The sequence below is a fragment of the Scyliorhinus canicula genome, chromosome 2 (assembly GCF_902713615.1).
Source record: "Scyliorhinus canicula chromosome 2, sScyCan1.1, whole genome shotgun sequence".
Lineage (NCBI taxonomy): Eukaryota > Metazoa > Chordata > Chondrichthyes > Carcharhiniformes > Scyliorhinidae > Scyliorhinus > Scyliorhinus canicula.
The window spans coordinates 169,182,070-169,203,123 of NC_052147.1; the positions used below are offsets into that span (position 1 = coordinate 169,182,070).

The window sequence follows — 21,054 nt, forward strand, 5'->3', positions numbered from 1 at the left end:
AACATTAATCAACGAGTTCATTAATTGGCTAAAAATAAAATTGCAAAAGGCTAGGAATAAATCTCGCTCGTGGCTAATATACCTTCCTGAGAGGACTATCGATGGAGCTCCTGTAGCTGACCAATACGGTCTTCAGAATTGAACGAAAAAATACATGCGCTCAGAAAAAAAAAGGTTATTTTAAACCAGTAGACAATATTATAATTATTCAAGTATTGCTCCACAGAAAAGGTTTTTCACCTTTCCTAAAATTAAACAAAAAGGGATGGTACGGCGGCGCAGTGGTTAGCACTGCTGCCTCAAGGCGCCGAGGTCCCAGCTTCAATCAGGGCCCCAGATCACTGTCCCCGTGTCTGCATGGGTCACAACCCCCCACAACCCAAAGATGTGCAGGGCAGGTGAATTGGCGATGCTAAATTGTCCCTGAATTGGAAAAAAAGAATTGAGTACTCTTAATGTATTTTTAAAAATTAACCAATAAAATGAAACCATAAAACCACTAACAGAAATAATGCAAATTTTGCATATGTTACCAGCTTTATTAATTCATTGCCACGTTTGATGTGGTGCACTGGACAACAAACCAGAGGAACACAGCATAGTTGGAATTTAACATTTTATATTTTGTTGGAATGGTGGAAAGGGTAAATTTATCATTCAATTAACATTAGAAGGTTTTTATTATTTTTCATATTATTCCATAGTGCATGCTTGGAGATAAGATTCATCATTGACATTTACAAAGTATTCCTAAAAGTGATAAAATTACAACAAATGCTACTGCTCCAACAGCTGCAGTTCAAGATGTTATAGTAAAGAGTGTGTAACTTTTGTCTCTCAAAATGGTGAACAAGTTTGATTTTTCAAAAAGAATTGACATTTTTTTTGAAAGGCGCTCCCCCGTTGGATCAGCAACATTAAGAAGTGAGCAGTTTCTGAAATTTGGAGGACACGGGTTTAGTCTTGGCAGTAGAAGTGACGCAGTGGGCCTCCGCATCCCTTTGTTAAAGCATCCACAATTCCTGCTCCTGACTGCTATCCATCACTGTTTGGAAATGTATATGTAAAAAATCAAGTAGAGGCCAAGGTCAAGCTCTGCACCAATGCTGTCCAGAATGGACTGGCTTGTCAAAACTCCTCATTGGTCATGTTCACATACATAATAAGCATATGGGCAATGTAGAGGTGTGGCTGCCGCAAATAGAGCAAACAATCGTGCCTGAAAGGAAGTAGGGAAGGAAAATTATGAATGGGGAAAAGGGAATAAAGTGTGGGACAAAATATATTTTGGGCAAATATGTTGCTTGTCAATCAGCAGAGAAGAAAATACTCTTGGGTGCTTTTGGTATGGCTAATTTACCAGTTCACTAAACAATTTGGTTCAGAGCCAAGATATCAGTCAGGCATCCGAGCTTGGAAGAAGGGCATCAGTGGAAAGTGAGATGAACTGGGAAATCTTAAATTACTTTAGCTTATATAAAAATAAACACGAGGCAGAATTGAATATGACTGAATAAAAATAAAACTTGGATTAAGGAAACACACATTAAACGGCTCTCTAAATTTCCTATAAAGATCTGAATGGGGTCAGGAACAAAGTTTTGGAATCACTGAGGGAACTGACCAAGGGTTGGGGGAAAGAGAAACGCATTTCAAGGAAGCTAATAATATATTGATATACAATATTAAGCATTCTTTTTTCTATCTCCTTGGTATTTAAAGTTATGTCCACAGTGAAGGGTCAAGCTCCTTGTGTGGAAAGTGAATTTTTAATTAGGGCTAGGCATGAAACTATACTGCATGAACTAAAAAAAACCTATAAACTGCCATTACATTGGTGCTAAGAACAAAAATAAAACGAATCTTTGAACAGCGTCATAACTGTAAGAATGGCATTGCTGAACCAAATTGCAAAGTCTAATGTATTGCTATTTGAAATACATTAATGGCACTAATGTCCAAAACTTGCATGTACAAATTTGTTGTAAGACGTTGAGATGCATAATTCATTGGAGCCCACCCACAATTGAACGATGCAGACTCTCAAAAAAAATGTACATTTGAAAGTGGTGCAATAGAGGAGCCCAAATTTGGTTCAGTTATAGCCATGAGAACAATTGTGATCACAGAGCTTCTGAATTATCAACATGTAGTCTGTTTTGAGGAAGTAGGAGCTGGAATAAGACTATCCAGCTGCTGACGATGTCCAGTTTGATCTAGCCATTCACAGAACTCCTGCTCCACCAGATTTTGAAACAGCTTGCGTTGTTCTCTGGAAGAGAGCAGTAAAAATATTAACAAAGAATATTCTAAACTTTCCACCAGGATGAATCTGTTAACCAGAAATTATTTCCCAGGTTCAACAAGTGAAGCCCTTCACTTGGTCAAAACCTCAATCCCTGCACATTTCAACTTTCATATGCAAATCAAAATTATTTATTTTTGTAAATATTTTTATTGAACATTTTTGAATTTTATATACAAATACAAAAACATAACACAAGAACAGCCTCCCAGCCCCTCCAATAGCTGTAGTGACCAGCTTTTTAAAATACATTAAAAACGGTTGCTTTCTTATGTAGAACCTCCTAATCGACCCCCTCAGCATGTATTTAACTTTCTCCGAATACAAAAATTCCAGGAGGTCCCCCAGTTACACAGGCACCGGGTGGAGAACCTGACCTTCACTCCAGCAGAACCCATCTGCAAGCAATCAGCGAATCAAAGACTAAAGCCTACTCCCGCCTGCAACTCCGGCAGCTCTGACCCCCCAATATGGCCTTTAGGGGACCCAGCACCAGATCCCTGCCTAAGATCGCTGACATGGTGTTGAAGAGAGAGCTCCAAAGCTTGGCTAGCTAAGACATGCCCAGAACATATGTATGTAATTCACTGGGCCCCTCCCACACCACTCAGAATTATCTTCCATGCCCTCAAACATCTGAATCATCCTTGTCTTTGTTAAGTGTGCCCGATACACCACCTTCAGTTGTATGAGCTTGGGTCTTGCACATGACGACGTGGCATTCACCCTCTGGAAGGCCTCACACCACACCCTTTTCCACTTCACCCCCTAGCTCATCCTCCCATTTCACCGTAATCCCCTTCAACAAGGCCCTGTCCTCCAGCAGCAATCTTCCACAGATACCTGAAGTCTTCCAACCCAGCCAGCGACAGTACCCTCTCCGCCAACGGCACGGGTGGCGCAACCAGAAAACTTGAAAAAACATTTCTCGCAAAATTCCAGACTTGTAAGTATCTGAACCTCTCCGACTACGTGAGCCCGTAATTGCAAACCACCCCTCCAGGAACAAATTCCCCCATTACAGCCACCCTCTTATCCTCCCATCCCCTAAACCTAGCCAGCTCAAACTTATGACTGTCCTTGATTGGTATCATCCTTGACCCTTTTACCGCATCAAAGTGCTGTCGGAATTGCCTTCACATTTTTTAGCGTAGCCACTACCACCGGATTCCCTGAAAACGTCCTCAGGGAGAATGGGAGCGGAGCTGTCAACAGCACCCACAATCCCATCCCCTCACACTAGCAGGCTTCCACCTTTACCTAAACTGACTCCTGATTCTCTCTCCCCCCTCACCCAACCAACCCAACACCTTCTCCGCATTTGCAGCCCAATAGTAGTAAAGCAAGTTCGGCAGCCCCACCCCCCTGACTGCCAGTTCCTCTCCAGGCCACTCTTTGGATCCTCGCCATCTTCCCTGCCCATATAAACGACAAAATCATGCTTTGTCTTCAGAGACGGTACTTTATGGCAAATTTCTTTCACGGAAAGAAAAAACAAGCAACACGGAGTGGAAAATCAGTTTTTTCCATGAGTACAAAAATCTGGATTACCTAGAACAGAAATTCAAGCCTGCTCTCCAGTAAGAATGTAGTTGTCTATGCACTTGAATTCAATATAATTTTGCTTATCCTTAAAATACTACACAATTGATGTACTCCATACTTAACCTACTATTAACAATGAATGTTCCGCAAACGCAATAGTTTGCCAACTTCATTATCATGATGGTATAGTGAATTTGGCGGGGAGGCGGTGGCATAGTGGTATTGTCGCTCGACTAGTAATCCAGAGACCCACGATAATCATCTGGCAACCCAGGTTCGAATCCCAAGGTGGCAGTTGGTGGAATTTAAACGTCATAAAATATCTGAATTTAAAAGTCTGATGATGATCATAAAACCATTGTCGATTGTCGTAAAATCCCAACTTGGTCACTAATGTCCGTTAGGAAAGGAAATCTGCCATCATTACCTGGTCTGGCCTATATATGACTCCAACTGCTCCAAAGAAAGAATGAAACGGGACAGACCCAAGCACTGGAAATAACAACGGCAAACCCAGCCCTGTCGACGCTTACTAATGTCTCGGGGCTTGTGCCAAAGTTGGGAGAGCTATCTCACTAACTAGTCAAGCAACAGCCTGGCATGGGCTATACTCAGAATCATTCCTTATAGAGACCACTATCACCATTCCTGGGTATGTCCTGTCTCAACGGCAGGACAATCGAAGTAGAGATAGGGCACAGAGGCAGTGTACAGTCGGGAGGGAGTTGCCCTGGGAGTCCTCAACATCGACTCTGGACTCCATGAAGTCTCTTGGCTTCAAGTTAAGCATGGGCAAGGAAACTCCTTCTGATTACCACATACTGGCCATCATCAGCATGAGGGTAGCAAGGGTGCAGAATATGGTCTGGATGGGGGATTTCAATGTCCATCACCAAGAGTGTCCGGATTCTATAGGATATTTCTGCTGGACTAGAACTGCAGCAGGTGGTGCGGGAATCAACAAGAGGGAAAAACATACTTGACCTCATCCTCACCAACCTGCCTGCTGCAGATGCATCTGCCCATGACAGTATCGGTAGAAGTGACCACCGCACGGTCCTTGTGGAAACAAAGTCTTGTCTTCACATTGAGGATACCCTCCATCGTGTTGCGTGGCACTACCACAGTGCTAAATGGGATAGACTTCAAACAGATCTAGCAACTCAAGACTGGGCATCCATGAGGCACTGTGGGCCATCAGCAGCAGCATTGTATTCAACCATAATCTGCAACCTCATGGCCTGGCATATTCCCTTGCTCTACCATTGCCACCACACCAGGGGATCAGCCCTGGTTCTGATGATCCAACAGATGAAGATTCCTGACTATCACTGTTTTAATTTCACATATGAAAAACAGTTGCTAAGGCAACAAATATGAGCGCTACTGCCACAAATAAAATAATTCCCAACAACAGTTTCTGCCTTCAGGAAAGGAGATGGAAGAGACAAATACCTCATCGGTATTTTCAGTGTATAATTACTAACTTGCTAAGTCCTGCTTCCTTAATAGTCTTCTGCCAATTCTGTATTTTCTGCTCTCTCTGTCTTATAGCCTTTTCATATGGTGGCGGTAGTCCTCCAGGGATCTCCATTGTGTCACCCTCTATTTCAAATGGAATCACAAATAGATAAAATTCTTTGGGGGACAGCAGCTGATAGACAGGCATTTCATTGTTGTCCACACCAATATACAATGGTTTATTCCAGTAATTGGGAATTGTGGCTATCCCGGTCCTAGCCATGTGATCTTCCAACATTGGATAGTAAGTATGGTAAGGAGCAAATGTTAAGTTCATGTTCCCAGACATGATTAGAGGATTGGTAGATGTGAGACAATGGAAAGTACATGAAGACGATGATGAGATTGAAAGTCTGTGGCAGATAGCTATTACTTTCACATCATCACAGCTATGGACGTGGATGGTTGTTTGAACAGGACCAAGTACAAAGGTTGTATTTCTGCACTTCTCGATACTGACAGACCTGCAACGAGACAACAATATGCATATAAAGATTACACAAAAGGCAAACATTCATATGCATTCATTTTACTCCAAACAAAAATGTTGTCCTCTCCCTTCTAAAGATCCAAATCCCCTGCTGTAATGTACCACTTTCTGAATTGGGACTGTGCAAGTAACTCATTCTACAGCCCTTGCCAATGCTGCTGTCTTGAGTAGTCCAGGTGGACTTTATGCGTTCCTGTGTAAAAATGCTTGGAGTCCATTTTGTACCTTCATTAAACAAGCCATCTGTCATTAGTGTCTCTCAACGTGACAAATCACAAGGATGAACGCAAATCTAAATTGCTGCAATAAGCTAATATTTCAATTTTCTGCATAATGCAGCTCATTCACCTTGGGATGTCAGTAAAAAGATCCAGAAATCTGTGTGACTACAACAAAGTTAAACCATATCTCCTCTTCATTCTTGCCTATTTGTAGCTGTTAGCATGGCTGACCACACCATTCTCCTTCAATGCCTCTCCATTGTCATCCGGAAACAACCTAATCTGTTCCATTCTTATCTATCTCATGGAAGCCAGAGTATCCGTTGCAATGGCTTCTCTTCCTGCTCCCGCATCATTATCCTGGTGTCCAAGGACTTTTCCTTGGCCCCCTCTTATTTCTGATTTACGTACTGCCCCTCGGTGACATCATCCAAAAGCATAGCATTAGTTTTGATATGTATATTGACAATACCCAGGTCTCTTGCCTCTTCAAATAAAATTTTTTTTTCCAATTAAGGAGCAATTTAGCATAGCCAATCCACCTACCCTGCACATCTTTGGGTTGTGAGGGTGAGACCCACGCAGACACGGGGAGAATGTACAAACCCCACATGAGACAATGACCCGGGGCCGGGATCAAACCAGGGTTCTCAGTGCCGTGAGGCAGTAGTGCTAACCTCTTTGCCACCGTGCTGCCTTGACTCTTCAAATGTTGCTGAATTATCAGACTGCTTATCAGCATCCATGATCATAAATTTCCTCTAATGAAATACTGGAAGACTGTCGTTCCCACCCCCTCTAAAATCCATTCCCTACCTACTGGCTCGAATCATCTCTCCAACAACTGTCTGATGTGGAATCAGACTTTTGTAAATTTGTGAGCTTTCAACCACATGTTTGTATTATCACCAGAAGTGTTTATTAATCTGGTCATTGCCCGAATTTGCCACTGCCACAATTCATCTGGTGGCTGAAACCTCATTATTGCCGTTGTTACCTCTAGACTTGACTATTCACCACACTCCTTAGTGAGCTCGCATTCTAGCCTCCACTAATTTTCAGGTCATCCAAAACTTTGATACCCATGTCCTAACTTGCAGAAAGTTACCTCCTCTGTGCTCGCTGTCAAGCAATGTCTTGATTTTAAAATTCTCATCCTTGTTTTCGAAGCTCTCCAAAGCCTGTATTTCCCCATCTCCTCCAATCCTCAACTATCTGTGCTCATCAAATTCTGATCTCTTGAGCATCCATGATTTTATTTGCATCAGTACTGGTGGCCATGCCTTCAGTTGCTTAGGCCCTAAGTTTTAGAATTCCCTCCCAACTCATTTTCCTCTCTTAAAACACTGCTTAAAACCTACCTGTTTGACTATGCTTTTGGTTATCTGCCTCAATATAGCTAGGTGTCATAATTTGTTTTATATTTCTCACGGCGTTGAGGTCCCAGGTTCGATCCCGGCTCTGGGTCACTGTCCGTGTGGAGTTTGCACATTCTCCCCGTGTCTGCGTGGGTTTCGCCCCCACAACCCAAAGATGTGCAGAGTAGGTGGATTGGCCACGCTAAATTGCCCCTTAATTGGAAAAAATAATTGGGTAATCTAAATTTTTTTTTTTAATATTTCTCTAATGAATTATCTTGGAATATATTAATACATTAATGGTCAATATCATAGAAAGTTACAGCACAGAAGGCCATTTGGCCCATCTGCCAGCCAGAGGACACCCAGGTGCCCATTCTAATCCCATCTTCCTGCACCCAGTCCAGAGCCCTGCATCTTAAAGCATGTTTAGGGTCTCTGCCTCCACTACTAACTCGGACAGCGAATTCCACACTCCCTCTACCCTCTCTGTGTAAAGAAGTTCTTCCTTATGTCCCCTCTACACCTTCTGCCACTTATCTTGAATCTATGTCCCCTGGTTCTAGAATTCGCCACCAAGTGAAACAATTCATCCTGTCCACTCTATCTCTTCCACTCATAATTTTGGACACTATTTTGTACATCATTTGTTGTGTGTAAATATTCTACTTAAATCAATACCTGCTGATAACACAAAATTAATACAAGTTCCAACAGTGAAAGCTAGTACTGACATAGCCAAGTTTTTTCTGCATAACCTACATCATTTAAACCTTACTCAAAAATCTAAATCTACAACAGAAATAAAAATTTTTTTGACATTACCAATTGAACTGTTTAATAAGTCAGCCTTATTTTGTCAGTTTAAAACTAATGCAAATTCTTCAACCATAAACTTAAATCTCACCTTAAAGGAGATAAGAGATATATGTAGCAGTCATTGCAGCGATGAATTTTAACATGAGCTCCAACTAGTTGATCCGAGCTTTTAGCCAGGGTTTGCTTGTACACTTGTGTCATTACCACCACCTTGTGGCCTTTAGGTGCTGAATAAATATTGCATGCAATCTTTGCCCGTTTTGTAGTGCCTTCAACTTAGAAACAGAGAAAGTAGCTCAGTAATATTGTTTGGACTGTTGAATGTTAAAAGTCTATGGCTGCCTGGGGCAGATCTATTTAATGCCATATGACCATATATTCAACAGCACAATCTAAATTATAAATCAAATCAATAAGTCAGTCGACAGGAAATTAGTTAAATTGTAAAACAGAAAAAGTTACTCATTTAAACTTCTTTGAGAAATCACTTGTTACAATATAGTTACTCTAGGTAATTTGATGAGTGCCAGAACTATTCACTAAAGATTTTATTATTCATTATAGCAATATCAATAATATATGGCTGCTAGATCCACTTAATTACTACCAGTGAAATGGAAAACCTTGAAGAAGGTTGTGCCTCTGATGAATACACCAGAGAACGATTTTTAACAATTCATTCTCTGGATGTGGGCTTCATTCGCAAAGCCAGCATTTACTGCCCATCTCCAGCTGTCCTTGAGATGGTGCTGATGGGCTGCTGTAGTCTCTGGTGGTGAATTTTAAGAGATGTGCTTTCAAAGTCGTTGCAGTGCATCTTGCAGAAGGTGCAAACTGCAGCCTAGGTCTGCCAGTGGTGGAGGAAGTGAATATTTAAGTTGGTGAATGGGTGCTTTGTCCTGGGTGGTGTCAAATCCCAAATATTGTTAGAGCTACAATCATCCAAGCAAGTGGAGAGTATTGCATCACACTCCTGACTTGTGACTTCTAGTTGATGGAAGAGCGGAATTATCTGCAGAATATCCAACCTATTCTTGTAGTCACAGTATTTGTGTTGTTGATCGATGGTGTTCCCCCATGTGATTAATAGTAGGAAATTTGATTATGTTAATTGCATTAAACAGCAAAGGAAGGTGATTAGTCTCTATCTTATCATTGGGTATGGCATAGCCTGGCACAACATGGGTTTGGCATAGCCTGGCACTTTAGCGACATGAATATTCCTCGCGACTTATCAGTCCAAGTGTGGATATTGTCCAAGTCTTGCTGTATGTGGGCACATACTGCTTCATTACTGAGGAAATGTACATGGAACTGAAGACCCTGCAATCAGTGAACATCCTGACTTTTGATGTTAGAGACTTGTGAATAAAGCCTAGGGTGAGACTTTGTGGCTGAAGTGCTGCACCATCGGACTCCGTCTTTCCGATGAGAGGTAACTGAGGCCCTGTTTATCTCTGAGGTGGACATAAAAGATCTCACAGCACTATTTTGAAGAGTAGAGGATCTAATCCCTTTGTTCTGGCTAACATAGTTTTCCCTTAAATCAACATTGCAAAAAAAAGCTTTCTGGTCATTTTACACTGCTGTTTGTGGAGGATTTGCTGTGCATAAATTGACAGCTGCGTTTCCCAAATTACAACTGACTATATTTACTGGGTGTGTTTTGCCTAGGTCCCAAGGTTGGGAAAGGCATGACATAAATGCAAGTATTTTTATAATGGCGAGGAGGTCATCGATGAAGCAGAAGACTTGAGCATGAGGCACTATCCTGAAGAACTCCTGAGTGATGTCTTGTAATACTTGTAGGTCTTAAATCAAAGCAGGATCTTTTTTTGAATACTTTTACATTTGATTTTAAAAACTGTACGCATGACTGAATCAAAATACAAGGCTTTACACTAAGTATTTTTGCCTCATTGGCTGTTGACCTGGTTGAACATAGGAATTAGGAGCAGAGGTAGGCAATTCAACTCTTCGAGCCTGCACCGCCATTCATTCAGATCATGACTGATCTCTTTCTAGTCTCAAAGTCACCTCCCTACCTGTTCCCCATTTCCCTTTAACCTGTTTTTTATCAGAAACATAATCTATCTCCTTCTTAATGATTCGGACTCCACCGCACTATGGGGCAGCGAGTTCCACAAATTCACCACCCTCTGAGAGTAGTGCCTTCTCATCTCAGTTTTAAATCTACCGCCTCAACCTATATCTGTGACATTTTTTCTAGATTGCTCCACAAGGGGGAACATTTGATCTACATTTACTTCATCAATCCCTTTTAGTATTTTATATACCTCGATCAGATCCCCTCTCATCCTTCTAAACTCCAACGAGTATAAACTCAACTGTTTAATCTCTCCTCATAAGTCAACCCTTTCATCCCCAGAATTAATCTGGTGAACCTCCTCTGAACTGCTTCCAATGCCACTACATCCTTCCTCAAATAAGGAGACGGAAAATGGTCACAATACTCCAGATGTGGTCCCACGAACACCCTACACAATTGCAACAATGCTTCTCTACTTTTATACTCCAGTGCTTTTGCAATAAACGCTGACATTCCATTTGCCTTTCTTATTACATTTTGTACCTGCATACAGACTTCCTGCAATTCATGAACAAAGACACCCAGATCCCTCTGAGCAGACGCATTTTGAATCTACTTTCCATTTAGATAATAATTTGCCTGACTATTTTATCAGTGAAAATGGATAACTTCACACTTATCTACATTATACTCTAACTGCCAAATTTTGGCCAATCTCCTAGCATATCTATATCTCCGCTTCACTGCCTGCTTTCGCACCTATTTTAGTATATTTTGCAATGTTACACTCTGCTGCTGCTTGCAGATGATTTATATAGATTGTAAACAGTTGAGGTCTAAGGACTGAACCCGGCGGCCCCACTAGTTACAGTTCGCCAGTCAGAGAACGACCTGTTTAATCTGACCCTCTGCTTTCTGTCAGTCAGCCAATCCTCAATCCAATCTAGTATTCTAGCCCAACCCCCTTTGATCTCACCGTCTGGATCAATCTTTTCACCTTGTCAAACGCCTTCTGGAAGACCAGGTATACCACATGTTCCCCATTATCCACCTTGCTGGGTACTTCCTCAAAGAACTCGAGCAAGTTAATCAAGCATGACTTACCCTTCAGAAAGCCATGCTGACAATGGTGGATTGAGCTTTGTCTTTTCAAATGTTCAGTCCTCTCCTCCTTCATGCTTGATTCCAGCAATTTCCCCACCAGAGGTCAAGCTAACCGGTTTATAGTTTACTAATTATTGCCTCTCTCCATTTTTGAACATTAGCGTGTTTCCAATCCACCAGGACTGTTCCAGTATCCAGGGAACTTTGAAATATCATAACCAATGCATCCACTATCTCTGCTGCCACCTTCGTTAATACCCTGGGGTGCAGGCCATCAGGTCCCATTAATCTATTCAATACCTTCTCCCTAGCGATGGTTGTTGCACTGCAGTTCTTAGAAAAATATTATCCTCTACCGTGAAGCCAGAGGCAAAATATTAGTTCAGTACCTCTACCATCTGTGTTCCCCATTATTACCTCACCAGTATCGCCCTCTAAAGGGCCAACATATAGTTTAGCTATTCTCTTCCACTTTATATACTTATATAAGCTCTTGGTATCAGTATTTATGTTTTCTGCTAGTTTCCTTTCGTAGTTCATCTTAGCTTTTTTGATTCAATTTTTAGTAACCTTTTGCTGACCCCTAAAGTTTTCCCAATCATCCAGCTTATCACTAGCTTTTCTACTATGGTATGCCCTAGTTTTTGCCTTTCAGTCTTCCTTGACTTCCTTGTTTAGCCATGGAACATTTTTCTCCCTTTTACAATTCCTCTTCCTCTCAGGAATATACTTTAATTGAGAGGTGTTTAATGTCTCCTTGAACGTCCACCATTGTCCCTCCACTGTCCTACCCTTAATTATTTGTGCCCAGTCTACTTGAGCCAACTCTTTCCTCAGGCCTGTATATTTACCTCTGCCCAACACTAAAACTCGTGTATGGCACTGTGACTTCTCTCATTCAATCTGAATTTGAAATTCTAGCATGCCTTGATCACTCCTTCCAAGAGGATCCTTAATGACAAGACTATTTATCATCCCTTCTTTGTTACATGACACTAAATCTAAGATAGTCTGCTCCCTGTTTGGCTCCATAACATATTGCCTTAAGAAACAATCTCTCATACATTCTAAGAAATCTGCTTCAAGGCTACCCTTGTCAATTTGATTAATATAGTCAATATGCATGTTAAAATCACCCATTATTACCGTTGTGCCCTTCTCACAAACCTTCATATTTCTTGGTTTATTATAAGACCCACTTTGGAAGTATTGCTCGGGGGCCTGTAAATTACTCCTACCAAGGAGTTTTTCCTTTGTTATTTTATTTCCACCCATATCGATTCAACATCTTGGCCTTCAGTGCCAATATCATTTCTTAATGCAGCCTTGATGTCATCTTTAACCAATAAAGGAACTCCACCTCCTGTTCTATCCTGTCTATACTGAGTACCCTTGGATATTTAACTCCCAGTTCCGGTCCTCCTGCAACCATGTTTCAGTGATCCCCACCAAATCATGATCATTTGTCTCTATTATTATGTATTCCATATGTGTCAACAAATACACTATGTTTGAGTTAAGCCACTGAATTTTGACAGCTCTTTCACCACGGAATCCAATAAGGAAAAAAAACAATCCTGTATCGATCGAAACACATGCCCTTTCAACTAAGATGATTTGAACTATCCCACACTCATGCCATCAAGGGTTATGGGGATGAGAAACATATCAGCCATAATTGAATGGCGAAGCAGACTCGATGGCCAAGTGGCCTAATTCTGCTCCTATGTCTTATGGTCTTACCAGCGAGGCTGTATAAACCCTATGTTACACCTTGTTGAATGAGTAACTGGGTTTTCATTGTTTACAAAGTTTTAGTTCCCGTGAACTTCTGAGCCCAAAAAACTAATTTTACATTTGTAGAATGCCAAATTTCTCCAGAATGATTTGATATTTTAGCTTTTATCTTAATCTTGTGTGTATGTCCCTATCTTTATTTTGCTCTCTGTAACTTAATCCATGTAAAGGATAATCAGTGCTTTTAGCTTTTGCTTTGCTGTCTGTGGAATTTCTTTTGGTCTAAAACCTGTTTGATGGGATCAATGGCAGAGATTTCTTATAGCTGATGCCAGATTTTTGTGGGCAACTATCTTCAATCAGGATTTGAATCTGTGTACCTTTTTCTGGTCTGTATGGTTCAGCATAATATGAAGCAATGTATTTAGTCAGTGGGGAAACCATTCATCACAGGTTGTACTACATGCCAAACATGAAGGGCAACATGAAGGTTGCCAATTCAATTCTCCAAACCATTTTTTAATAACCAAAATATAGTTCTGTTTTTAAACCTGCCTGACATTCCAATTTTAGTGATATGCACTCTGGCAGCTTTTGATATTGTTAAAACTATATAAGACCCTATTTTAACTGACTCAAAGCCCACTGACTTAGAGTGACATGGAGTTAAAATTGGGACTAAGTGTAAAATTCTACAACAATTCAAAATGGCAATCTTAATTTTATTTTTTTTAATTACAAAATGTATTAATTGAGTAAATTTGGTCAACACAAAGTATATCACCATAAACTAAATTACGTGGAGCAGGTTAAGGAGTGCTGCATTCAAATACTCTGTAGACAGCTTTTGTGATTATTTTGTTTTCCGATTGTACATCTCCAAAATAAAGTAATATACATTTTAAAGACCAGAAAGTTAGTACAGTGTTTAACACAGTAGACTGTGGATGCTAATTAGCACCTTCTGATATTTTCAACAGAGTGGTTAAAGAGCACTACTTACCAGAGGCCAGAAAATGCATCCTTTAAGCCAAAAGTAGCAAAAAGAGACAAGTCACTGTGGACAGGTTCCACATACTTCCTTACAACTGGTTATCACTTACCAGTAAATGCTGCAGTGTTAATTTCCTACTTTTGCTTTCTAAATATGATAGTTTGCAATGGTAAGGAAGGAATGTGGAAGAGAAGAAAAAGGAAGAGAAAATATTGACAGCCATAGGCAAGTATTTTCAGGAATATGTAGCTACATAATTACATGGTATTTATTGAACTTAGCACCTATTTTTATGGGCCAGTGAAAATTGTCTGAAGTGAAGAACAGAACCTACACTTACTATCCGACTGCCAACCAAAGATGTTGTTTTATATGCAGTTTCTTATTTAAATATTTTGTGGTCTTGGATTAAAAGACAAACCCCACTTATAACTAATTTTGCTGCTTTTACTTTCAAGATCTAGACCAGTTAAATTACCTTGCTGTGCCCATGCCAGTTTCTTCCCTTTTTGGAAGCAGACTGCAGTACCGAATGGATTTGGTCCCAGCACACTTCTCAACCAAGCCTGCAGTTTATGGAAACAGAACATCTTGGAGAGCCTGGAGTAACCAGATGTGGCTAGAATTGGTTGCCAGAGAGCCAGTTCATGCACTTGGTAAATTACTTCATTCTGACCAACGCTTCCTTCAATAAGAAAGTTCAATGCTTTAACTGCCTCCACAGATACCATACTGTCATGGGTTGTGTGGGATGAAGCTGTGAGTTGCTCAGGGTCTAGTAGAAGCTCCAATAACTCCGACAAGTGGTTCAGAACAAATACCAGGTGGTTATGGTCATCCATATTCTGGATTATAAAAACAAAGTAACAATTTTCAGCAATTTATTATGAAACATTTCAGTACTAGATTGTTCATAACTAGTAAAATATTTTTAAAAACACAATTGAAAATGATCACTAGCAGCAGCTTGGGAGATATTCATAATTTGTTATATTATCAGATAATCTGGCACAGACCAATATATGTTGACAATTCAACAAAGAAATGAGTGAAGGATTGTTGGAACAAGAAAGAAAAATGCTGGTTTTCTTAACATGGATTTTAAAATGACCAAACTGAGTAGAGGAATCAAATAATTGAAAATGTTTTGATGCTGACATTGTGTAATGTAGAAAAAATACTGCATTTCCAAAGACTGATATTCCTCGCCTCAATTACTATATTAAAAAAAAACCTCAAACGTAATATTTGTATTTACAATGTATGCAAGTATTTGATAAAACATGAGATATTATATGCCAACATTTTCATGATGTATGGGTGGAATAGGAAGATGGATATCACATTGACCAATACACAGTAAACAAATGTATTTTTAAATGATGTAGCTTCTTTCCATTGGATTCTGTCACATGTAGGGTACCCCAAGATGTGTTGTTACATCCTCTTCTGTTTGTTATACTCCTCATTAGTGATCTGGGGGAGGTCATTGGTAACACAATAGTCAATTATACCAAATTGTACAGCAAACTCAGACCTTAACATGAGGATAAGATATTTGGATAGACTGGAGATAGATCTTTGCAAACAGCTTTCAATACAACCAAATGTGAAGTTGTCAACTAAAGGGCAATTAATTGGTCATGGGATATAACACGAGTGGGTGGTGTTTAAAATTAACAAGGGCCTCATGGTAGCATGGTGGTTAGCATCAATGCTTCACAGCTCCAGGGTCCCAGGTTCGATTCCCGGCTGGGTCACTGTCTGTGTGGAGTCTGCACGTCCTCCCTGTGTGTGCGTGGGTTTCCTCCGGGTGCTCCGGTTTTCTCCCACAGTCCAAAGATGTGCGGGTTAGGTGGATTGGCCATGATAAATTGCCCGTAGTGTAAGGTTAATGGGGGGATTGTTGGGTTACGGATATACGGGTTACGTGGGTTTAAGTAGGGTGATCATTGCTCGGCACAACATCGAGGGCTGAAGGGCCTGTTCTGTGCTGTACTGTTCTAAATTCTAAATGGGGGAAAAGCCGTGACTGTGATCGCTGAATGTTCCTTCAAATCTTCCAAGGCAAACAGATACCTCAGCTGCATGATCTGAACAGTTTATAACAAAATTAGGACTATAATAAAAGTTTATAAGACCAGAAGATACAGGAGCAGAATTTGACCATTCGGCCCATTGAGACTGCTCTGCCATTTGATCATGGCTAATATGTTTCTCATCCCCATTCTCCTGCCTTCTCCCGTAACCCATGATCCCCTTATTGTCAAGAACCTATCTATCTCTGTCTTAAAGAAACTCAGTGACTTGGCCTCCACAGCCTTCTGCGGCAATGAGTTCCACAGATTCACCACCCTTAAGCTGAAGAAATTCCCCCTCATAGTTTTAGAGTATCGTCCCATCAGGCACAACCGGAGGCTGTGCCCTCCGGTTCTAGTCTCTCCTACAGGTGGAAGCATTTTCTTCACGTCCACTCTATCTAGGTTTCTCCGTATTCTGTAAGTTTCAATGAGATCCCTCCCCCTCATCCTTCTAAACGCTGCGAGTACAGAACCAGAGTCCTCAACCATTCCTCATATGACAAGCCCTTCATTCTCGTGATCATTCTTGTGAACCTCCTCCAAGACCAGCACACCCTTCCTTAAATACGAGGCTCAAAACTGCTCACAATATTTACCAATGACCAAGTCAGGCTAACCAGTCTATAATTTGCCATCTTCTGCCTCCCTCCCTTCTTATACAGGGCTGTTACATTAGCCATTTTCCAGTCCTCTGGGGCCCTCCCTGACTCCAGTAATTCTGGAAAGATCACGACTAATGTTTCCACAATCTCCTCAGCTATCTCCATCACAACCCTGGGGTGCAGTCCACCCAGTCCGGGTGACTTAATCCACCTTTACTTCTTTCAGCTTCCCCAGAAGCTTCTCCTTAGTGTTGGCCACTACACTCAACTCTGCCCCGTCTCTCTTGAAATTTTGGTATGCCACTGGTGTTTAGCACCGTGAATACTGATGCAAAGTACCTATTCAGTTCCTCTACCATTCATTGTTCCCCATTACTATTTCTACAACCTAATTTTCCAGTGGTCGAAAGTCCATTCTTGCCTCTCTCTGACCTATATAGAACATAGAACAGTACAGCACAGAACAGGCCCTTCGGCCCTCGATGTTGTGCCGAGCCATGATCACCCTACTCAAACCCACGTATCCACCCTATACCCGTAACCCAACAACCCCCCCCCCCCTCTTAACTTAAATTTATATCGGGAAAAAACCTCTTGCAATCTTCTTTTATATTACTAGCTAGCTTACACTCATATTTCATCTTCTCTGCCATTATTGCTTTTTTAAGTTGTCCTCCTCTTACTTTTAAAGGCTCCCCACTACTCCTCGCCAACAATGTATGTTTTTTCTTTTTCTTTTATGCTGTCCCTGACTTCCATTGCCTTGTCCTCCCCTTAGCATGTTCTCTCCTCCTTGGGATGATATTTGTTGTGCATCCTGAATAATCCCAAAAAAAACACTGCCATTGCTGCTCCAGCATCTTCCCTGATAGGCTCCCCTTCTAAACCTCTCTGGCCAGCTCATCCCTCATGTCTTTATACAAGGTTTCAGCTTCATTTAGAGTTTTGGTATACACACTTCAGGGAGGACATTCTGACTCTTGAAAATCATATCTACTTAAAGCACAGAAGGAGGTTATTCAGCCCATTGCCTCTTTGCTATAGCATTGCAACAAATACAATTCCCAGCTTGAGCGCATTGGGCTATGAAGAAAGATCTGAGGTGGCAGATATGTATTCACTGGAGAAATGGGCAAATTTCTGTTCGTGTGGAGTTCGCAAATTCTCCCTGTGCCTGCGTGGGTTTCACCCCCACAACCCACATATGTGCTGGTTAGGTGGATTGGGCATGCTAAATTTCCCCTCAATTGGCAAACAAAAAATGGGTACTCTAAATTTATATAAAAAAAAGAAATGGGCAGATTAAGGATCCAGGAATTTAAGATGCTTATAAGGTGACAGCAACATACACGTGGGTGGTGTGTTTTGAGTTGGATTTGAGCAGAATAGGGGCTATCCACGTAAATGGAGGAACCATGGAAAAACGTTAGTGTCTTGACCAATTCTTTACGGTTCTTTTAGGAGTTAATAGATGAACTTCTTGAAAAAGAGACAACAGGAAATCATTTTGGATAATTAATATGTCTGGGACCTACATGGGAACAATTGAGGGCCTTTTTACGAGGAACCTCAAATTGGCTACAGGGAGAGAATGGAGATAAACACAAATGGGTCCTATGGCCTTTTCTCATCTTTGATATGCAAACAATAAAAAGCTTAAATCACAAAACCACTATGGAACTGAGCTAATAATAAAAGATTAGTGTATTAAACTTTATTTTGTGAAGGCTTAAAAGAAAAACACCATAAACCTGCACGATATGATTGACTAAAGTTCATATTTTACCTGAATAAAAGTGTTATGGGCCAGGGTTTAGAGAACCCCAAAGTGTATCATGGAGTTCATCTGACCCACAACGTTTAATAGATTGTGGTATGGGGAGCACACGGCCCACTCTACAGGTGTGGTTCAGCAGAAATGGAAAAGTATTTTTTTAAGCAAAACAATGTTTATTCCATGAACTCAAGTCAACCTTTTTAAAACATACAGTGAACATCTTAGCAACCATTAATTCAAATACTACCCCCAAAGACTACAACACTAAGTAATCCTTTAAGCTTTCCTTTTAACATCCAGAAGACTTAAAAACACCTTTTTACAGAAATACATCAGTTCCCACGGTGAAATCAGCAAATGGACACTCATAAGCTTGCAGAGATTCACACACATCCTACTGTGATCACAGCTTCTCCAAAACTAAAATGAAACCAAACCCTCCCTGTAGCAAAAAGCCTAAAGCGAAAGTAAAAAGCTGACAGACAGCCCAGCTCCACCCACTCTCTGACATCACTGCAGTAATAAACACCTATTTCTTAAAGGTACTCTCATTACAGATATTTATATTCACAACCATTTATAAATACCTATTTCTTAAAGGTACTCTCACATGACAAAAGATAAACCCATATAATCAAAAAAGTAGCTTTTAATACTGCAGGAAAATTATAATTTTGTGAAAAGGTATAATTACAAGTCAACAATGAACTGCAAATATTTATTTGGACTGAAAATGAGTCAGGTACTGATGAAAGATATTAGCAGTAAACTAGAATACTTCATTTGTGAAAGGGATACAGAAAATGAAGAACAATATGTGTATTTAGAATTATTAACCTTATGGTATACAATTCCTAAAGTTCCTCTGCAATTATTTACAAGTCAGTTTTGACATTGGGAAATGCAGAATTTCGTCTTTGGGCAGATTTTCTGCTCATGACTGTAATTAGAACATAGTTCAATTAATTCAAGTTTATACTGTGCTGAACAGCATGTTGTTGAACTCAAATAGCACAAGTATGCAAAAAAGTTTACTTTCTTATGCACCCTCACTATTTGCAAATGCAGCACTTTACTGGTATTACAAAAGCATACCTTGTTCTGAGAATTAGATTTTCCATCTAAATCAGGCGATCGTGACCTTGGACTTGGCCATTCCTCTCCAATCAAGGATGTTCGTAGAGAAACTTTATTCAGCTGCTGAACATACAGAAACAGCAGGAACTGCAGTGTGTCCACTGACAGCTGTTGGGGGGGGGGGGGGGGGGGGTGTGGGGAGAGAAAATGGGCTCAATTTAGATTAGTGTTTTATTTTTCAAATTGCATAATATATAAATGCATCATGTAAATAAAGAATGTAAAAAATGTAAAACAGTTTTTTTGAAAACTTTACAGACTTACTATTCATTATTCCAAAGGAGTTAACATCGAGGTCTTATCAAGAGCATGATGATAATTTCATTTTCTTTTCTATTTAAAGCTAATGTCAATAAAGATCCATTGTAAAGACTGCTCGACTATTGCAGGAAAGTAAACAAACCTCAAGTGCTTAAACCTTGGGCAGAATTTCCCCCCCAAAATTACTGTCATTTTGGGTGTAAATGTGACTCCCATGAGATCTTCCCACACTTAGTTAATTTTTAGTAGATCGCATGATTTACACTGGCATTGAGGAGGGTGGGGTCTAAACATGGCAGCAAGCTCTGATCTCAATGACAGTTAAATCGGCATCAACCCCCCCCCCCCCCCCCCCAAGGATAGTTGGCATTGGAGCCCTCCCAATGTGTATGCCTTCTGGCCCTGCAATGCCGGGCTGCAGTGCCATGGCATAGCTCTGCCATGTTCCCGACCATGCAGGGGTTCCAAATGTCCTCAGAGCCCCCCAATGCCGTCTTCATGTCTGGTCACCGATGGTGGAGACCAGTAGTGATGCCAGCCGGCTTCACGTTGCACCAGTATGCGGGAGAATAGCGGCAATGGGAAAAATTTGACTTGAAGCCAATTTTGTTAATGCTACTTTTAATTTGCTAATCTGGTTCGCTCCCAGCGAGGGTATGGACAAGATCGTATCAGCTGCAGTTGGCTGGGAGCATTGTCCACTGTTTGGCACAGATCTTGTTTCGGGCCACTTCCGTTATTCCCCCGATATAGGGGGATTTGCACCAGGCGCAACATAGCTGGAAAATCGGCCCCATATCTTTTTGTAACCTTCAATTCAATCAGGTGGTGTCTGGATGGCCTCAGAGGATATATCTTGAATCTCTCCTTAATTTCTTCTTGCCTAGTAATGTGGACATCATCTAATTTCCCAGCTTTCTATATTGGCACGGTAACATGTCTCCATGTAGCCTTTTCCCCAAAATACCTATTCAATTTTACCAGTTTATTCTTCAAAGAAGCTGCCAAGATCTGCAAGGGTTGAGATTAGAAAATCTTCTAATTCAACACCA

At 40.8% G+C, this 21,054-nt stretch overlaps 2 protein-coding genes across 8 annotated transcripts in view; one reads left to right on the forward strand and one right to left on the reverse strand.

Annotated features, from left to right (window-relative positions):
* lcmt2 (leucine carboxyl methyltransferase 2) overlaps window positions 1–21,054 on the forward strand; it is an 87,911-nt gene that overhangs the window by 58,609 nt on the left and 8,248 nt on the right. The window lies entirely within an intron of this gene.
* The window catches only part of tbccd1 (TBCC domain containing 1), a 106,432-nt gene continuing 85,896 nt past the window's right edge, over window positions 519–21,054 (reverse strand). For all 7 annotated transcript variants that reach the window (XM_038789009.1, XM_038789004.1, XM_038789007.1 and 4 more), the window contains 5 exons: window positions 19,700–19,849; window positions 14,623–14,989; window positions 8,348–8,534; window positions 5,338–5,835; window positions 519–2,272 (listed from right to left, as the gene is read on the reverse strand). In XM_038789009.1, the coding sequence (XP_038644937.1) occupies window positions 2,143–2,272; window positions 5,338–5,835; window positions 8,348–8,534; window positions 14,623–14,989; window positions 19,700–19,849 (1,332 nt within the window). In that variant the 3' untranslated portion in view covers window positions 519–2,142. The remainder of the gene's footprint in view (window positions 2,273–5,337; window positions 5,836–8,347; window positions 8,535–14,622; window positions 14,990–19,699; window positions 19,850–21,054) is intronic.